Source organism: Sciurus carolinensis, chromosome 6, assembly GCF_902686445.1.
Source record: "Sciurus carolinensis chromosome 6, mSciCar1.2, whole genome shotgun sequence".
In the NCBI taxonomy this organism is placed as follows: Eukaryota; Metazoa; Chordata; class Mammalia; order Rodentia; family Sciuridae; genus Sciurus; species Sciurus carolinensis.
In genome coordinates, this window is record NC_062218.1 from 7,649,054 (window position 1) to 7,669,045 (window position 19,992).

The window sequence follows — 19,992 nt, forward strand, 5'->3', positions numbered from 1 at the left end:
TGAGCTGCTACTCTGAAATGAGAGCGTGTGTTCTGTGGGAAAGGGTAGAGGAAGAATCATGGCACCTGCCCACTTGGGATTCCCTGAAGGAAGGAAAAGAAGAGGAGAAGGCAGAAACGGAAGAGGCTCAGAAAGGACCTGGAGTCCTAGAGATGAGCTGGAAGTATCAGAAGGAGCTTATGGTGTATTGCAATTTTGAAAATGCTTTTCCTAAGCACTGTCCACTACAAAGGCCCAGCTGTGAGCACTGTTCATGCTCCAAGCAGTCAAAAATGAGTGACTTCCAGAGCTATGGAAGGAAATGGGGAAAAGGAGGAGGAGCATGCTGTGAATGATCTCAGAGAGGACAAAAGCCTTCAAAGATAACTTGGGTGGTGTCAGAAGAACTCAGCATTCAATCTCAGGAGGCTCCACTGGGCCGAAAGGCCACAGTTTCACCACCCATGAGAGGAAAAGCTGCAAGGGATTAAAGGGCACCAAATATGTAGAAATTCATGTACTAATGATTCTAGTAATCAGAATGAGGGGGAAGGCAAACAAACATCTTCCTGGCCTTTTTGGATGACCAATGCATGCACTGTTGAAGGTTAGAAAACTGCATTACTAGTTAAAAAAAAAAATGGCGGAGGAGGAAGCTTTTATTTTGCCTTTCTACTTGAGATGTGCCTTCAGGATATTCAAATAACTGATGAAGAAAAATCAAGGCCAGGTGTGGTGGCACAGGCCTGTAATCCCAGCTGCTTGGGGGAGGCTCAGGCTAGGAGGATCGTGAGTTCAAAGCCAGCCTCAGTAATTAAGAAAGCCCCTAGCAACTCAGCAAGACCCTGTCTCTGAATGAACCACAGGGCAAAGGACTCAATTTCTTTAAATTAATTTGTATGAGGAACAAAAAAAAAAAAAAAAAAAAAAAAAAAAAAACTCAAGAAATATACCAATAAATTGCTATATATGGACTTCATGGTGATCCTGATTTTATTCAAAAAAAAAAAACAAAAAACAGGTGGGAGAGAGAGAAAGAAATCAGGTCTCCATGAGCTCTCAAGGACCTCTCAAGACCCCTAGATATTTGATGATTTTATTCAATTTCTTCTGTTTGGTGATTTTTCATTTTTGGAATAAAAACGGTTTTGTGAAGTCCTTATCTTTAAAGGTATTAAACCAAAAAATTGAAATGTGATGGATAAAATTATATAAATTGTTAAATTTGTGTCAAAATAATTGAATGAGTCTGGATAGAGTATGGGGGTGGTTTAAATGAAAAAAAGAAAGAAAAAAAAAAATGGGCCACGGATTGATAAGTGTGGGGCTGAGTGTTCCTTCAACCATTCTCCCTACTTTCATATATGTTTGAAATTTATAGTATAGAGGTTAAGAAGTAACAAAATAAAAAGCTAGTCTGAATGAATAAAATAGAGTATCTGACTTAGGCTGACAATGTAAGTACAAGAGTCCTAAGTGCAGGGCAAAGACTTATTTTTTCATCCTAAATGCTTCAAGTGTTTGGGATAAAAAGACCCTAACTAAATTCTAATGAGTTTAAGAATAAATGAGTGGCCTTACAGATTAATTCATTCACCCTGGACTTCCATGGAGATAACTTGAGGCTTGGAATCAGTTTTTCTCCCACAATGATAGAGGCAAAGGGGTGAGTTTCATGGTAATGGTAAGGTTTTGCTGGGAAATGCAAACACACAGACCTTTTGGCTGTAGTTGGTTTTACTATACATTCTACGGGTTACACGTTCATCCTTGGCTCCCAGGAGAAAGGCAGCCTCAAGTAAGAGGAGTTTTCTACCCATGGTGATCCTGTACTGAGCAGTGATCAGATCCCAGACAGGAGAGATCCGTCTGGATGTGAAATTCTTGCCGTGGAGGAACGCTTAGTGTTGCCTTTATCTTAGACACTGTCCAAGTCAAGACCCCCGGGGTGATGGAGCTGTGGTCACTACTCGTCCCTGCTCAGTGACATGGAATTCACAGCTCACTGGCCAGGTCTCAGCCGGGCAGGCTTGCTCCTTACCTTTGTAGGAAACGATGGGGTGCTCAGCTCTCTGGCACTGCGCCGTGGCGGGCACCTCTGGCCGCGCGAGTCTCCACACCCCCAGGCTCGAGAACAGCCAGGCGATGGCGCAGGCGCCCTTCATGGTGGGCAGGGGTCTCTGACTCAGGGTGCTCGTCTTCTACGAAGCTCCTGCTCCCCTCATGTGTGAAAGGGGCCTAGAACACACAGGAGAACGACCAGTGACCGCGAGTTCGGGTTTTCTGGGGGGGGGGGGTGTTTTGGAAAAGTCTCATTATTAACTTTCAGTTTGTGATCTGTGGAGACAAGAGGCCCTAGAGAGCGCAGGCAGTCCTTTCCTGGGTGATGATCCAGATCGGGTGTGCGAGAGAACACAGACTTCTCCCTCCCGAATTCCATGAGATAACCCAAGTTTTAAGCTCCACTGAGTACCACAGTCACTTCCAAGCACTGCCAACCGAAGAGTGTGACACTGACTGGTTTCACCCTGGAAGTCTGTCTTCACCCCCTTGTGCAAACACACAGCTCTGTGTGGAAGCCTTAGGAATTCCCGCCCGTTCCTTTTTTTTTTTTTTTTTTTAACATTTAAACATTCTATTTAATAAGCCTACACCCATTACCCTTTACCAATAACCTGATTAGGATTATGCTACCCGAGTCTCATAAATCATCCATATTCTATACATGTTTTCTTTTATACGTGATCTGCCATGAGGTTTTCCGACAGAGATGGAGTGTCAATCAAATACAATCTCAACTGAGCGACTCCTGAGTGAAATGAGGGTATCATGCTGGGAGCTGGGAGTATTTAAAAACTCTTATTAATGTAAAAGATTAACAAGCTTCAAAGTAAGAGACACATAAAAATATCAATAGCCAGAGGGGGTCCAGGATGGGCCCATGAAGCAGCTCATATTTGAGTGTAATAACGAAGGATGGAGAGGATTCCTACAGATGGAGATTTCCAAAAGGCCATTCCATGCCAAGGAAGGGGATCAAAGGCACATCAGAGGGGCAGAGGGGTATGCAGTGGCTCTCGAATGCTGTTCAGGGCTCATCCAGACCAGGGAGGGTTGGGGTGCACATCCCACCTGGAGGAGGAAAGGGTTGACTGCCAGAGGAGGATATTGGTGGTTTTTCTATCTATTACCCAAAATAACTTATCTACTCAATAAACACGTGAGGGACAATACTCTTTTTATAAGAGAGGGGGTGTGACGGGTCTGGTCATACCAGCTCTGTCCTCTTTCCAACATTCGTCCCAGAGTAGCTCAACTCTATTTATAGACACACAGGTAAAGGGGTCAAGAACCGGGAGGAGCTTCGTCTGTGATGGACAGGGTAGTGTGGGTTAGGGGAGCCATCTTCTTAAGGGAAACTTCCAGAATGAGAAAGGGAACCACTCCCACACAGCGCCACTTGCCTCCTGGCAGTTCCTAGAAGCCAGGCCTCTGCATCCTATGGCTCGACCTTTTCTAATTCTGCTAAATAAGAATGGCTTCCCACAAGGGAGTACAAAGGGGAGCACAGGAGGAGCTTCGAGAGCAGGGTCAGATTTGGAAGTGAACTACATTCGCTGTGAGGCCTCCATTCTCTGCCACAGGTTGGCACAGTGTGAGAGCTGGAACCCATGCAGACAAGATCATCCTCACCACAGAGCACCTAGGGACCGCTTCCGGAAGAGTGAGAGGTGGAGAGGTTAACTGGAAGCTACTGCAACTGTTCAGAAAATAAATAGATGAAGCTGTGACTTCAGGTGTTGTCAATGTGAATAAAAAGTTAAGGCCCAGAGCAAATGACAGACGAGGTGGTAAAGGCAAGAAGGGCAAATTAAAGATGGACCAGCATTCTGACTTCCCTCCCATGGACAGGCAGTCAAGGCTCCCTCCCTCACACTGGTCCATTCTAGGATGGCTTTGCTCAGTGACTGAGCACAATGGAAGGGATGGGGTAGCAGTTTCCAAGCTCAGGCTGGCAGTTGCTGCTTCCTGTCTCTTCAAACACATCCTTTGGAGGACTAAGACCCAAGGTCAGAAGTCCATGACCCTGAGATCGCCATGCCTAGAGGCCACAGCAGGTGGTCTGGTCGGAAAGTCCCACTGAGCCCCGTTCTCTCTGCCAAGTCACCCAATATATGAGTCGACTGAAGCTCACCACGTGACTTCAGTAAGCATTGCAAGGTTAAGAATTATCCGAGTGAACCCTGCCAAATCCCTGACTCCAAAGATGCAAAATATAATCAAATGGTCATGGTTCTAATCTGCTAAATTTCAGAAACATACAGCAAAGAGGCAGATATGGACTCACAATAAATACTGTAAGAGACTTTCAGGACAGCACTGCCATTCATATAAATATGATGACACAGAAGGATTTCGTTCAGATGAGGATATTATCATTCAGTCTTGCACATGTTGGGTTTAAGATGCTGCAGGAATATCTAGGGAAATGCAGTGAAGTGCTAAAATCCAGGTTGGGTGCTCAGAGAAAGAATTCAGAGGTAGCATACCACACGTGGTATGGCTGATCACAAATTTGGTTGATACTCACCGGAGAAGAAGCACAAGGGAAAAGGGACAAAGCACTGAGTGTAAGAGGTAGCAATCACACAAGTGGCCACACAGAGAACGGGACAGGAGAACAGGGAACAATGGCAACACGAAAGTCAAGTGAGGTTGGAATAGACAACTAATAGGTTTGAAACAGAGGACGGGTCACCAGCATCCCAAAGAGCAGAGAGAGATCACTGGCTTCAGCCAACGGATGTCAGCGTTCGGCTTGAAGGAAACAGATTCGGTAGGACAAGACCCAGAAGCCACACAACAAGGAATCAAGGAAGGAAGCGGGAGAGGGATGCGGAGTAGAGAATGTGTGTCTCCCTTTAATTCTCAGTGAGAGAGAACATGCAGTGAAATCAGATCAGCTCTAAAAGGTAAAAGGAAAATTTTAGGATAGAGAAGACAAATTGTTGTGGTTTGAATGTCCCCTCCAAAACCCATTTTAAATTGAATTTCCAATGCAACGGCATGAGGACTGGGTTTTTCAAAACGTGTGGGACTGAGGTGCTCTGAAGAATAAGAATTGATGCAGAGGCATCGAAGAGCTGAGGGGCGGAGCACGGAGTTCAGGGGTGGGGCTCACGGTTAGCAGGTGCAAGATCCTGGGTTCAATCCCCAGCACCAGATGAGTGAATATGTAAATAAATAAACAAATAATAAAAAGTCAGAAAATTTTACTGAATTTCATGTGACTTAACCCACCATCAACCAAAATGACAAGATCTTAAGGTCCAGCTGGGTTTAGAGTCCCGAGTTCATCATTATTTATTGAGTGACAACTGTATTCACAGCTCTCTATGCATGTCTAAATTATAGGGTGGATATTAAAAACTAAATAGAGTACAGAAATTGCCAGAGCTAAGAAACCCAGAACAGGCTGCGGGCCATGAGGAAGTAAGGGACTCGGGAAGCTCCCATTGACTATAAGTCCTCAGGTTGTGCAGAGGTGCAAACCAGGGACTGCAGAACAAAACCAGGCACTGAGGTGGGCTTCAGCAGGAACGAGTGGTACTGAGAGGGGATGCAGAGGAACGCGGAGGCACTGAATGGCCAGTGCGTGCGTCAGCACGGTTTTCTCTTGGTTGTAAATCAGACAGAAGGATTGCCACTCTTGGAGAGGGAGTCATAGTCTGCAAAAACGAAAGCCGCTCAAGAGACTCCAATCCAGAGGTAAAGGCAGCAAGCCACCCATCTTTCCTTATCCTCCCAAATTAAGACCCAAGATAAAAAAATTTCTTTAAATGATGCATCTTAAAATAGATATGTGCCAAATATAATTCAGTTCTCCTGAAGACAAGGAGGTTTGGGGTACCTGGAGCAACCCGGCTGAAAGGCAGCAGGTGTATTATCACCATCCCAGGTTAAAACAAGTGAGCAGTGACCATGATAAAACAGGAAGAGGAGGCCATGGCAGACTGGCTGTGTGCCAGCTCGGTGGAAGTGTGATGCCACTGCTCCCAACCCCGCCTGGCACCCACAGCAATGCCACCAACACACGGGCTCCCACGGAGCAGCATTCCACACACAGGGATTGCAATGCTGCCCGTCTTGACCTCCAAGACTGAGCTAGAATCAATAACAGGCTACAAGCAAATCCTTTTTTTTTTTTCCCATAATTTTTCAATGTGCCAGGTTCAAGCCAAGAGAAAATACTCTCCTGTCAAAAACCACATTAGTCATATTTCCATTACTGTGAGAAAATACCTGAGATAAGCAACTGAAAAGAAGGAAAGTTGGGTTTTGACTCATGGTGCAAAGACTTCAGTCTATGGTCACTTGGCTCCATTGCTTTGGGCCTGAGGCACCTGTTACATCATGGAACATGTGGCAAAAGAGGTTGGTTCACCTCAAGACAGCCAAGAGATGGAAGGGGCCAGAATCCTAGGGTCTCCTTCAAAGGCACACCCCCAACAACCTAACTTCCTCCTACAACCCCCACCTCTTAAATGTCCACCTCCTCCCAATAGTGCCCTGGGCTGGGGACCAGGCCTTCAATACATGGACCTTGAGGAACATTCAAGACCCAAACTAGAGGAACTATGATTGAGCTACAAAGACCTTCTTGCAATTACAACCTTCCTTTGTGCTATGATTTGGATCTGGAATGTCCCCCAAAAGATTATGTGTGGAAGGGTTTGTTCTCAATGCAGCGATAGGGGGGGCTCTGGGGAAGTGACTGGATCAGGCGGGCTCTGACCTCGTTGTAGGACTGTTCCACTGATACCTGAATGGACCACTGGTGGTGGGAACTTAGGTAGGTGGGGCATGATTGCAGGAAGTAGGTCACCAGGGTGGTGCCCTTGGGGCCTCTCCTTATCCCTGGATCCTCCCTATCTCACCCAGCCCCTCTGCTTCCCAGCTGCCACAAGGAAGCGGCTTTCCTCTGCCACACCCTTCCACCATGATGTTCTGCCTGGCCTCGGGCCCAGAATAATGGGACCAGAGAGCCATGACCTGGAACCTCTAACACGGCAATCCAAAATGAATCTTTCCTCCTCCAAGTTGTTGTTTCAGGTATTTTGGTCACAGTGACAGAACGCTGACTAACACATTTTGTCTACAATAAGGGACCCACCCTCCGCCAAGCCCTTACATCTTTGCCTCCAAAATGAAAGAGAGAGAAAAAAACAACCCAAATGCCTGAAACTTTCCTTCCTTGGAATTCGGAAAGGGACAGAGAAGAGAGAACTGCTGTGTCGAAAGAAAGAGCAGCTAAAACGGAACACAGGGGTCGGCGGTGAGGAGGTGAAATTACACGTTTACCATGTTAAACTTGGCGACATGCACATCCAGCGAGAACAGGTAATTTTTAGAGGTTTATAATTTTCAGACTATACCATGTCACATTTTTTCCAAAATAAAAGTGCTATAAACGGTCATCATGGTAAGGTGGCAGGGAGCCCTCATGTAGAGACGTGGGCTTTTCTGAGCCCGGCCCAGCAAGGCCACCTCCCTGGAGAGCTGTGCTTGGCCAAGGCTCAGCTCTGAGGTCAGCGCCTCCGCCCTGACTGCAGGAGCCGGGCTCCCACCTGGGTGCGCGATGCTTCCGCCAGGGAGCTGGAGGCTCAGCCTCAGCCCTGTTGACTCCGCAAGGTAACCCGGGTTCTGGGGCTGCTCTGTGCCTGCAGGGGCACCCGGCTGTCGCTCCTTAGATGCCACAGCACTCCTCTGTTTCTGGCCAGCCAGAAAGGTCTCCAGACATTGCAAATTACCCCTTGTTGGGAACCTCTGATTTATATCTATCAAAACATCCCTGCCTCTTTAAAAATTAAGCTATCATCACTTTCAAAGATTATTCCAAATATGCTTACATGAATCACCCCAACTGAATTGATATTGAGTCGTTTCAGCAAAATTGCAGTGAAAGTGGAAGTCTAGTTAATTATAACTACTTGCTGCACTTGAGAAATTTAGCAAAAGATAAATTTCAATAAGTCTTTCTAGTGTCATCCTACCATCTCTGGAAAATTAAGAATATATTAGGTGAGTTATTATAAATGACTTTGTTTGCATGAAGATTTGTTACATATGGCCAATTTGGACTACAAAATCTGAGCACTTTTGTAGCATCTACATCTAAATCCCTGAAGGCTTCCTTTTAGTTGCTATGATGTGGGAGGATCGCTCTATAAGCTTGATCGAAATAAGCAGAACTCTGTATACAATGTTTGTGCAATAAATAACATTTCCCATCCACACCCACACTGCAACTGAATAGGCTTTGGGGACAGAAAATAACTGTTCCTTTTAGAAAATAAAAATGCTGTCAGATAAAAAAGAAATCCAGAGAATGAAAGCTCACACAAGGAGCTTTTCTTAGGGAACAGTGTCCAACCAGTTATTAATAAAAACAGATCCAACATAAGCTTAATGGACTTCTTTTCAGGGAAGGCTGAGCCATATGCTGAATTAGATGTGGCTGGATCTGCTGGCACAGTTCAGAGAGGCACAAAGCCCCCCTCGGTCCAGCATCTGCATGATGGCATCAGGGGCTCGCTGCTGAGCAGACAAAGAAGTCAGGTGAGCGAACTGCCCCAGAACCCCAGGAACCCCGCCCCATGCCTGCCCCAGCCGCAGCAGCTCCGAGAACCTTAGTGAGAGAGGCCATGACTGCAGGTGAGCCTCTTAACTGTAAAAGTTATAGTTTATTGTCACATGAGAAACACAAAGGGCCAGGAATTGTCCACGGGATGGACAGCTTTGGAAACATTTGATTTGCCTTCAATCTTTCCATCTCTCAGTCCCAGAAACTAGGTCCCTGCTCACACTGAAGGTAGCAGAACTACTGAAGAATCCTTCCCCCAGCCAATCCATTCCCTGCACGCCTGGTGCCATCAGATATGGGATCTGTGGTGCCATCAGCAGCAGCTGCCCAGTGAAAAGCCTGCCCTACTCCAAAGCCCTTGGGTTCCTTCCATGCTTTCCAAAGAAAACACTGTCTTTTCACCAAAACCAACTCCTGCCGACTGCACTACCTTCAGCCCCTCCAGCCTCCAGCCTCCAGCCTGGCCAGGGGCCTCCGAGGAAGCCTTGCACACTCACTCACATGTCTGCTAATGCTATGGCCCCTCCAGCCAGGCCACCCACGACTCGGACGCCCTCCGTTTCTACTAGTATTAGCTGCACACTGCAGCACAAGAAGGCCGCTTCTTCCAGGACCCCCAAGTAACAATTCCATCTGTCACATCACCCCATCCTCATCAGAGTGGCCAGGTCTTTTATTTTTTTAAGGTATTTCATTTATTTTTTAAATTTTTTATAGACTACATTTTGATTCATTGTACACACATGGGGTACATAATTTCATTTCTATGGTTGCAGATGATGTAGATTCATACAATTTGTGCAATCACACATGTATATAGGGTAATGATGTCTGTCTCATTCCATCGTATTTCATACCCCCCATTTCCTCTACATAATCTAAAGTTCCTCCATTCTTCTCTCACCCCCATCCCACCCCCATTATATATCATCATCTACTTATCAGGGAAAATATTTGGTTTTGGTTTTTTGGGATTGGCTTATTTCATTTAGCATGATATTCTCCAATTCCATCCATTTACAAGCAAATGCCATAATATTATCCTTCTTTATGGCTGAGTAATATTCCATTGTGTATATATACCACAGTTTCTTTATCCATTCATCCGCTGGAGGGCACCTAGATTGGTTCCACAATCTAGCTATTGTGAATTGAGCTGCTATAAACATGGATGTGGCTGTGTTACTGTAGGATGCTAATTTTAAGTACTTTGGGTATAATTCAAGGAGTGGGATAACTGGGTCAAAAGGTGGATCCATTCCAAGTTTTCTGAGGATTCTCCATACTGCTTTCCAGAGTGGCTGCACCAATTTGCAACTCCACCAGCAATGTATGAGTGTACGTAACTTTTTATGTTTCTAAGTTTCAACTTCTCCTTGTATGGGAGCAACTATGCCGAGCACACAGTTCTAATGTCAAGTTCATGCGCTCAGCATGCCGAACGGGCACACACTGAATCAGAACAACAGAGCCACATCCAGGTTGGCATTCCTCATCACCCTGCCCTTGCCACTGCACAAGCCCCCTTGCGAAGTAGCTTAGTCCCTCGGTACAGATGAAACAAAATGAGTCAATGCCTCCCAGAACCTGGGAAGTAAAAGGAGAGGTCGGAATCTTCTAGTCCTTCCCTCTCTGTAGCTGAGAAGCAAGACCTAGATCGAATGGCGTACGTGAGCTCAAGGGGGAGCGGCAGGCCATGTCAGCCTGGGTCCTGCTGCCCCTTGGCTCTTGGTATTGGGCAACTTGGTCACATGCAGAAGCCTGTGAAACCACACTCCAACAACCACAAGATGAAGTGGCCTGAGTCAGCTCCAGGAAAACACCCATGCCTCTGAGTACACACTGAGAGACGAGCCCAAGGGCAGCAAGGAGCACCAAGGAGCACCGTCTCAGGGCGTCTCCGTAACGCAGCCAGCCACACTGAAGGACGCCATCGTGGGTACAGCAGTCCAAGACTGAAGAGCAAGGACAAAGGACAAGGGTCTCAGTGCTGCCAGCCACAGTTTACAGCTGTCAAGCAAGCGAAGATTGATCGTGTGTTACATACAAAATTAAAGTAGGAACAAAGTCTCTGAAGAAGGAGGAATTCCCTCTGAAGAGAGAAAGAAGCAGAAGCTCTGGCCTCTGAGGGTCAAGTTAGGGTGTTCAAAGAAGCAAGAAAAAATGATCCAGTAGCATCAAAGCCCCTGCTGTGCTCGGGGCAGGAAGGACTGCGTTGATGAGTCCACGCTCTTTCCCTGCAGTGGCATCTGATGATCTTGGTACTGAGAAGGAAACGGGATGATGTGAAAAATCAATAAAACAATAAAGCTAAGTTAATGCACAGTGTTCAAGCAAGCAGAGTCTTCTAATATTTTTCAACAACAATAACCCACAGCTTTATTCTTGGGAAAACATGGTAAAATTAAATTTCTCATTATATTGAATCTATAAAGAGAAACAGGATGATCATCAGGCATATTGCATTTTCAACTTTTATGCACATTTTTTTAAAAAATTGGTTCCTTTCATATAACTTTAACCCAGGTACTTTAATTGCCAAGTTTCAGCAAAAAGAAGTCTATCATAAATGAATTACTAAAACAGTTTTAGGAATGTGCTAATGAAAACACTGATCAGCCTTAAGTAGAAAAGAACAGCTGGTTGCCACCTTCAGGTAAATGGAGTCGGCTTTGGTTGCCGAAGATTTTCATCATATCTGAACTCAGATGAGATGAAATTTTATGACCATATAAAATGACCTCATGGTACAAAATGGGAAAAAGCAAACATTAAGCTATTTTATACATTTCAATAATGGTTCAGCTTCAGTGACCTTATTTTATATCTCTCTTCAAAGAGAATTGCTATTACACTTTTGCCTTCTTCCCCTTGTTTAGCTCCAGATCGCCTAGAGGAACGATAAAAATAAATGAAGTCCATTAGATAAAATTATTATTTACACAGAGGCAATATTAATTTTATCTGTCAGCAGGTTTTTAAACTAAGCAAAAGTTCATTCCATCTACTTCTATGTGAGCTAAACCAACAAGAGCCCTTTCTAAGAGAGAAAGAGAAAAAAGTGCTTGAATAATGAGACCTTCGAGGCACCATAACTATGTGGGCCATTTCTGAAGGATTTACATAGAAACGCTTCCTCAAGGCAGGAAATTCATATGTACAGAATCAAATAATTGAGTTATAAAAACTGCTAGCCACAGTCCTCATCTCTTTCAGTTAAGATGGACAGTAGTGGGGGCGCCATTTTCTCTTACCAATTGCAAGGTGGAATGTCTACACCAGCATGCTACCATGTTGGACAAAAAAGAACATACCTGCCATGGTTACTGTCCTGCCAATTTCGCTGCCTACCTCTGACTGCCAAATCCAGTGAGTGGATGCACCGGGGCCTCTCTGTGGTGCTGCTGGTCAGCACTCACCTTCACCTGAGAACCTCCCAAAACTCTCCCTTCCCTGGCTTCTGTCAAACCCAAGCTCCTATATTCCTACTACATTCAGAACTCTCATTCCTCAGCCTCCCCTCCAAATGATGATTTACCCCAGCCTCTTCTGAATCTTCCTTTATTTCTCAATCAACATACTCTCTGAGGCCTACTCTTCAAACACATGTGATTTTACATATTATCTAAAAAAAAAAAAAAAACTGGGGACTTCCAAATTTAGAACCCTCTTTTAGATCTCTTAAATAATGTGGACCCATAAGTCCAAAATACAAAGAGATGTTCTGAAGAAAATAAGCCAGAGCCACCTGTCCCACTGTGGACCTTATGCTGTCTTCACCAACGGCCTCGTCCATGCTACCTGTCATAGCTAACTATACCATTTACTCACATGTCCAACGCACGAACAACCAAAGGACTCGTTCCACCATTTCCCCTCCTTCATCTTCCCTGACTTTTCCCTCACGTTGTCCCTAGGTTTTGACAACTCTTCCCCTATCCATATGCAGAATGCATGGCCTCTCTGCCTCCTGGCCAAGCCCCTCTGTGTCTCACCTTTGCACACTGAGTTGTTTCTGTGAGTTTCCCTGCCTTGCCCTTAAATCCTGACCCTTAATTATCACTTCTGAGCAGTCTTCTCTGACTTTTCCTCCACTTTTCTCCCATCCCCACCCAGCCCCAAGCACACTGACACTCATTTCTACTACACTCATCAGCACCCCAACTACATTTACCTGTTTATGTGGAATCTCTGGGCAGGAGTGGACACGACACAGACAACTGATACCTGAGAATCAGATGGTAGAGAGAAGAATGCAAATCCACAGACACACCTTTTACCTTCCTACAATGCACATGCCCTCATTCAAATGTCATCCACGCTCCCTTTTCTCCTGTGATTCTGCCATTCATTGTCACAGATGTTTTCTCACTCCATTAAAATTCTCTTAACATCTGGTCCAAATACACGAATTCCCATGGTTTTGAGAAATGTCCTTTCTAAATGTCATAATTTTCCAATTAATGGTCAAAGAGATGAAGGGATTACTATAGGCAGACAAGCTAAAAAGGAGGTCTCCTGGGTCTGGAGACATGAAAGCAGAGGACAGAACCACAGCTAGCAACCCTGAGGGTCCAGGAAGTTGCTTCAGCACACACAATTCACTGGAAATGTGCGAAACAAGAAGGGACATGAAAAGAGGAGGCTATAATTCACAGCAGAAACTTTTTTTTATTATTATTATTAATTATCATAGGTTGCAAACATAAATATCTTGCAATATAATCAGATAAACTTACAGATAATAGATTGCAGATACACTCAGGAAACCCAGACTATTTAGTGAAAAATTCCCTGATTTGGTGCTTTCGGATTTGAGCTGAGAACAACACGGTATGTCTCTGGTGATACCCTTTAGACCCATGGCACCAGACATGGCAAAATTAATGCATTTGAGTTCATTCAACTTTGTCACAGTCTTTGGCCTTTAAAAACAAAAAAAGCAGACCTCAAGAGCAATAATGATTTTTTTAAAGTATGATAAAAACAAGAATAAGAAATCTATGCTAACATGAAAGTTTCTGAGACAAATCAAAGTCAAAACCTGCACTATCTAGAGAATAATAAAATAAGAAATTGCAAAATAGATTATGTACAATACTTACACATTAATTTTCTTGAAAAATACCTATGACATATATACTATCAGTCCTATCTATTTTGCAGATATGGAGGCAATATCCAAAGAAGTCCCATGCTAAATAAAACAACTACGATTATTAACTGGGAAGTCTCTGGCCCCAAACCAGGGTCATCTTGCCTCTTCAAAGTATAGCCTTGATTTCTGCACTTCTGACCAGGGACTCAGAGGCAGGGGCTAAACAAATGCTTCATCCAGCCAAAGGAATAAGCGGATGACCGATTTCTGTTTCTACCAGCTGACTTCTCTGAGGGCCAGAATCCGTGTTTCTTTGGGGACAGAAATTTCACTCATTGGCTGCAACACTATTTGCCAGTCCTGGAGCCAGATATCTCGCTGGTCGAGATCTAACCCAGTGAAGACTGGAAACGTGGGCTTCTTCAAGGGACCCCAGTGTCACGTGCCAACCTCTCGCAATTCCAAACACCTTCTTTCGGGGGAGGGTCTCACTCAGTCCCATGACTTTGGATAATGTCTGTTCACTGATGAATATAAATCCACACTTGGGTCCCAATATGTACGAGAAACAGCAACTTCCATCCTCCCCTGTACGTCCAAACAGGCATGGCCCAGACAAACCACCAACGTCCCCCGTCCCCCAAATCTGCTTCCTGCCTAAGTCCCCATCCCGCATCACAGCAGAATCATTTTTTATTTCTCTGAATGTCCCACATGACACTAAACCATCAGTAAAACTTGTCATTACTTCCTCAACCTATGTATCACGCTGTCCCCTTCGCTCCCCGCCACTGCTCCACGCCCACACGAACCCCCTTCCTCTCCCACCTGGACTTCTGCTCCCACCTGGAGCAGAAGCCTTTCTGTTTGTTCTCCACACATTTCACTCTTTGCCCCCAAAGTCCACTGTCTGTGTTACAAGCAGAGTAATCTTAGTGAAGAACTAATCAAAACGATTTTAAATGGATTAAAACCCACCAACAGCTCCCCTGGAGACCACCCCAGACTGCTAATCCCTGATGCCCACAAGCCCTGCTCTTGGCTGGCCTGCCGATCCCTGCAGGGTTTCCAGCCCTCTCCCTTACCCCGCACCACCACATACGTGTTCTCACTTTCTCTCTCTCTCTTACACACACACACACGCACACATGCACACACCTGTGCACACACACACCCTTTCTTCTGGCCTTAAGACCCACGGAGCCCACACCTTGCAGACTGCATTGGAAGGTGCAGGGCTTAGACCTCTTTCTAGGTCCTCCCAAGTGCCTCCTTCCCATGACCCAGGCATCTCTCAAATGTCACCTCCCCCATTGGGCCAGCTCAAGCACCCACCTTTTACTCCTACCAGGTTCTGCTTAGATTTCCTCTTCTTTGTAGCACTAAAACTACTTGAAATGGCACAATTGATTAGTTGTGGAGCTTTTTTCTTTTGGGGGGACATTCATTTATTAAAATAAGGGGTCATAATCCCCTCAACTTCTCCCCTTACTGTGTGTGCATGTATCAACGCATTACATTTTACACCTTTATAAATACACATGGGAGCCATGAATAGACAGAAGGGCAAATGGGCAGGAAGACAAATGGGGCCGGCTCCTTGACGAGAGCAGAACGGCACACTGGCTAGGTCGAGGACAGCGACCGCCTTTGTCCCCAGGCGTGTCAGCAGTGTCAGGCGGAAGCTCTAGTGGGAAGAACTGCAGGCCTCAGGTCGTGATAACCCCTCGGGTGTTTGCTGGTGCTCTCTAACCCTCTGAATACAAGCGACTGTAGATCTGAGACTGGGCTTGCTCTCTGTGAGCCCAGGGCTCAGGGTAGAGCCCAGTGCACCTCAGTATTAAGGACTGATGAGCTAGGAAGGCATTCGGGGGCGGCGATCAACACAGTGCTTGTGCAGGGTTTAGACGAACTCTTCGTGAAGGCCAGGTACTTCCTGCCAGACGGAGGTGAAGCGTCCTGCCCACTCCGTTTCCACAGGGTTTCAAAGGGCTTGGATGGAAAACTAAGGTGGGTTCACCGTCTGCCTCAGAGACGAGACTCCAGGAGAACGAGTCAATGAAGACCTTGAATTAGCTGCCACAGAAGCGTCTGCTGTGAGCAGATGATGTGAGGCCATGACAGGCACACATGCTATGGACATATGGCACCTTCATTTTCAGTTTGTTAGCCTGGAATGTGGAAAGGTCACTGAGCACGTTACGATAAAGGGCGTCATCATTGAAAAGCAATCCCCAAGTGTTTTTATGCTGAGTTTCAAAATACAAAGAGCGATGTGATGGTGGAAATACGAGAAAGACACAATTTCTAAATATAAATTCAGAAAAAGGCGTGACAGATTGATCCATTCTGCAGGGGGTCTCTAGACATGGAGCTCCTGGGTCTGCGATGCTCATTCCGCCTGCCCAAGCTGCTGCAGCCCCGAGGGGCAAGTGCAAACTCGGGTCCAGATTTTACCTCCACTGCCATCCTATGCCTCAGTTTCCATCACCTCTGGTATAGGTATAAAAAGTGTAGCTTAAAAGTGTATAAGTTGATTTTAAGAACTTAGGCTTTTGTAGCAGTTAGGAAGCACTAAAGAAGTAAATAAGAACTAAGAAGAAAGAAACATGCTTTATAAGTCTTGTAGGAAATAAATCTCTGGCAATCAAATTGGTACCTCCCTGAAAAAAGACAGTAAAAACAGCTTGATGTTTAATAACAGCAGTGAGAGTATATTTTCTATGTGTTAGGAAAACTCTACATCTGCCTGGAAATATTTAAAAGATGGTGGAATGAGACAGACATCATTATCTTACCTACCTGTATGATTACATGAATCTACATCACGTACAACCACAGAAATGAAAAGTTGTACACCATTTGTGTACAATGAATCAAAATGCAGTCTGTAAAACTAAAATTTAAAAATGAGGTACACACACACAAAAAAAAACATGTGTAGCATAACTATTCAAAAGAGCAAAAAAACTAGAAATTATGCGGGTGTCCCTTGAGAGCACAGAAATTTTCCTGGTACACTGTATCACAGTGAACATGAATGAGCATGTAATAGAGCCATGCAACATAAATAAAAATTACAATCATAAAACTGAGAGAGGAAAATCAAGAATAATATATTAACACAGGAAATCAATATTTTGTGCCAATGAAAAGCAAGCACAATTAAACAATATTTTGAAAATGATACAACTATATTAAGAAGGTGAGGAAATGTGAAAAGAAGTATCACAAGAGTGCCAACAGGAAAATGAGGGGTGTGTGAACTACAGAGGTGTTTCCCGTGCACAGGCAACGGCAAGGGGGTCAGAGCACACTCAGCCTCCACAGGGCCAGGCCTTCCCTTCTACCTGGAACACACTCCCCAAGTCCAATTAGACATGTGTATCCTCTGAGGTCCAGATCAGCATCCAGGTTCCCAAAGTGGGGACCAGGTCTCCGGCCAAGGGAAGGACACCTCTCTGAGCTAGCTGAGGACACACTGTGTCTCTGTGGCCCTGGACAGGCTCTGAGGATGGCCTGGCCTGTGATCTGAAGTCCCTACTGCTTGGTAGATAGGAGATGAGAACCTGAGCCCCACTCCTTACTATGACCTCACACTGCCCATGACAGTCCCCTGCACAGAGAAAGCATCCAATATTTGCTGAAAGAACCAACCAACCGACAATGAAGAGCAGAAGGATACAGACGGTTAATATGGGAAGAGGCTGTGGAAGCAGAAAACCTCAGGAGTGTGGAAATTCTGTCAAAGACTGGAAATAAAAAGTGCACATTTGAGGCAAAGAAACACAATAAAGTGTCACAGTAGAATTTACTGAGAATTGGGGCAGCAAACACATTTGCTTATTTGAAATGAAAAGACCAAAGTAATAAGTAATGAGATCAAATGAATTATGGCACATCCATACTATTAAATATTATGCAGCTTATAAAACCAACGTAGTAAAACTCTATTTTCTGACATATAAATCCAATAATGACATTGAGTGAAAACAAAATGCAGACATTTATTTATCTACAGAGAGATAGAAAAAGAAAAATCCAATTTTTGATGGAAATAAACTAAATAAATGATTTCTATTTTATGTCTGTAGCTGCAAAGGAAATCATGGTTATTCCTGGGTAGCAGGAGTTGCTCTTTAAAATGTTCTTCTATGTTGTTTGAACTTTCAGCAAGCACTAATTGATTTCGTAATATAAAGCACGTAAAAGTATCTACTTTTTAAATAAATGAGTGAGGAGAAATTAGTCTTGTGGATTAAGTAATGAGACAATGTAAGGGTGAGACTCAGATTCAACTTAGGCTCACCTTACCAGGTAGAGAGAACTGGAAGTAATGGAAAGCAGCCTGGCTGCGGGAAGGAAGAGAGAGCAGGGCAGATTTGCAGAAAGGATGGCCTGAAGGTGAAGCTCAGAGAGAGCAGAGGCCACCTCAGCATGAGCACCTTCCAAACCAAACAGGAAATGCCCATTTTCCTCATTCGGAGGCCAGGGAAGGACAGTTATGAGACTATGTGGTGGACTGGAGGAATCTGAGTCAGTGACAGACGTTTCCAAACTCAGAACTTCTCCCTCCTTACTCACTGGGTCCACTTTACCTGGGGAGAAACTTCCTTCCCACTGGAGGAAATGAAATGGGTTTTCATTGTTAGATCAACCTTGTCACATCAACTGCGTTATGCAAAGCTCTGGGCTTATCCTAGGAAGACTAAGAGCAAGAGGCACAGCACTGACAAGCACTCCCTCCTGACCTGGCCCTGCTGCCCCTGGGCCTCCATGCTGTCCCTTTAGTGTGGCAAATGGCACCTGCGGTTCAGCATCACAGGAAACGCAGTGCACGTGTTCATTTGCTCTCCAGGCAATAGGAAGCACATCCAGTTGCCCCAGAAGACGAAAGGGCTGCGCCTTCTGGAACATCATGTGTCCACGGCTGAATCTCAGGCTTCATCAAGTGCCTGCGGCTCCTCCGGCCGTGACCACAGAACTCCAGGGGCAGCTCATTAACCACGAGGTGAGGCTGGACGTGAGAGGGCTGTGCTCTGAGGAGCGAACACCTCATTTTGGCAGGCTGGACGTCTCCCAAGCACAGACATCAACACTTGGGGGCCCCGCCTCGCCAGACAGACCTGTCTAGTTTAGTAACTAATCCCGCGGATCACAAGAAATTGGTGTGTTGTGGAAGAAAGCTACCTAAGCGAGAAGGCTGGGAAAAAAGTTGTTTCCAACTTGTAGGATCAGGTATGTTCTGAGTGGCAGGCACCGTTAAGTCAGGAACACGAGGTGGGTGGTGGTTGCTATGGTGGCTTAATAAGACCAGGCTGTTCTGACTTCATAAATGCACAGACACACATACTCAAATGCATACTAAAAATATGCAAATACTTTGCCTCTCTGGTTTCATCTCCAGAACATTCTCTGAAGGAATTCATCAGAGACATTTACTAGGGGACACTTTCTTATTTTCTATACTCTTGATGCTGAGACATTTGAGGCCTTGATCCTGGAAAAACTGCCCCTTCCCAGGGCCAGCTCATTCCCCTGCAAGGACACCTAGATAAACAAATCAATCCTTCCCTTGAAAGGACACCTTATGCACAAATCACCAAGACAAAGCCTTCACTTCCAACCTCCTGCTTCACCAGACTTTCAAACACCAGCCAACAGTCCCCTTGCTACTGCCTCCCAGGGCCAGGTACGAGACACCTGGGGACTGCCCTCTCAGCCTCCAGAAGTCCCGACCCTACACTTCCTCACAGTCCCTGCTCAGCCTCACCCTTCCTTCCCTAGAGAGGGGGCTCAGGACCTACCCTGCCTCCTGGCTTCCTGTGCTTCCTAGTGGTTCCTGGACCTTCCCAGGCATGGGGTGCTGTGCCTCAGTTTCTACACATTCTTTCTATCATGGCAAGCACTCCCTGTCTTCTTTCTTACTGTTCCTGACTAAGACAAAGTCCAGGTAGAGCTTCAGCAGATTTCAGGCAAGATTTACATTGAAGTATTTTTGTCCTAGTCTGATTAGTATGAGTCACAAGCATGATTTGAAAGCATCTACAATGGCCCCCAATTTACTATGGCTTGATACATGACTTGGTGACTTTTATGATTGGGTAAAAGAGATGTGCATTCAGTAGAAACAAACCATACTTCAACTTTTGAATTTGGATCTTTCCCCGGGCTACAGATGTCAGGTTGATCCTCTTTTAAGATGCTGGGCAGGGAAGCAATCCCGATCAGCCCTGATGTCACCAAGGGAAGCAACCCTGCCTCTACATGA

The 19,992-nt window shown here is 45.2% G+C and overlaps 1 protein-coding gene across 1 annotated transcript in view; it reads right to left on the minus strand.

Moving 5' to 3' along the window:
- Positions 1–19,992, minus strand: part of Sema5a (semaphorin 5A) — a 443,089-nt gene that overhangs the window by 274,260 nt on the left and 148,837 nt on the right. The window contains 1 exon segment of the mRNA XM_047556570.1: positions 2,021–2,217. Within this exon segment, the coding sequence (XP_047412526.1) occupies positions 2,021–2,144 (124 nt within the window). The 5' untranslated portion in view covers positions 2,145–2,217.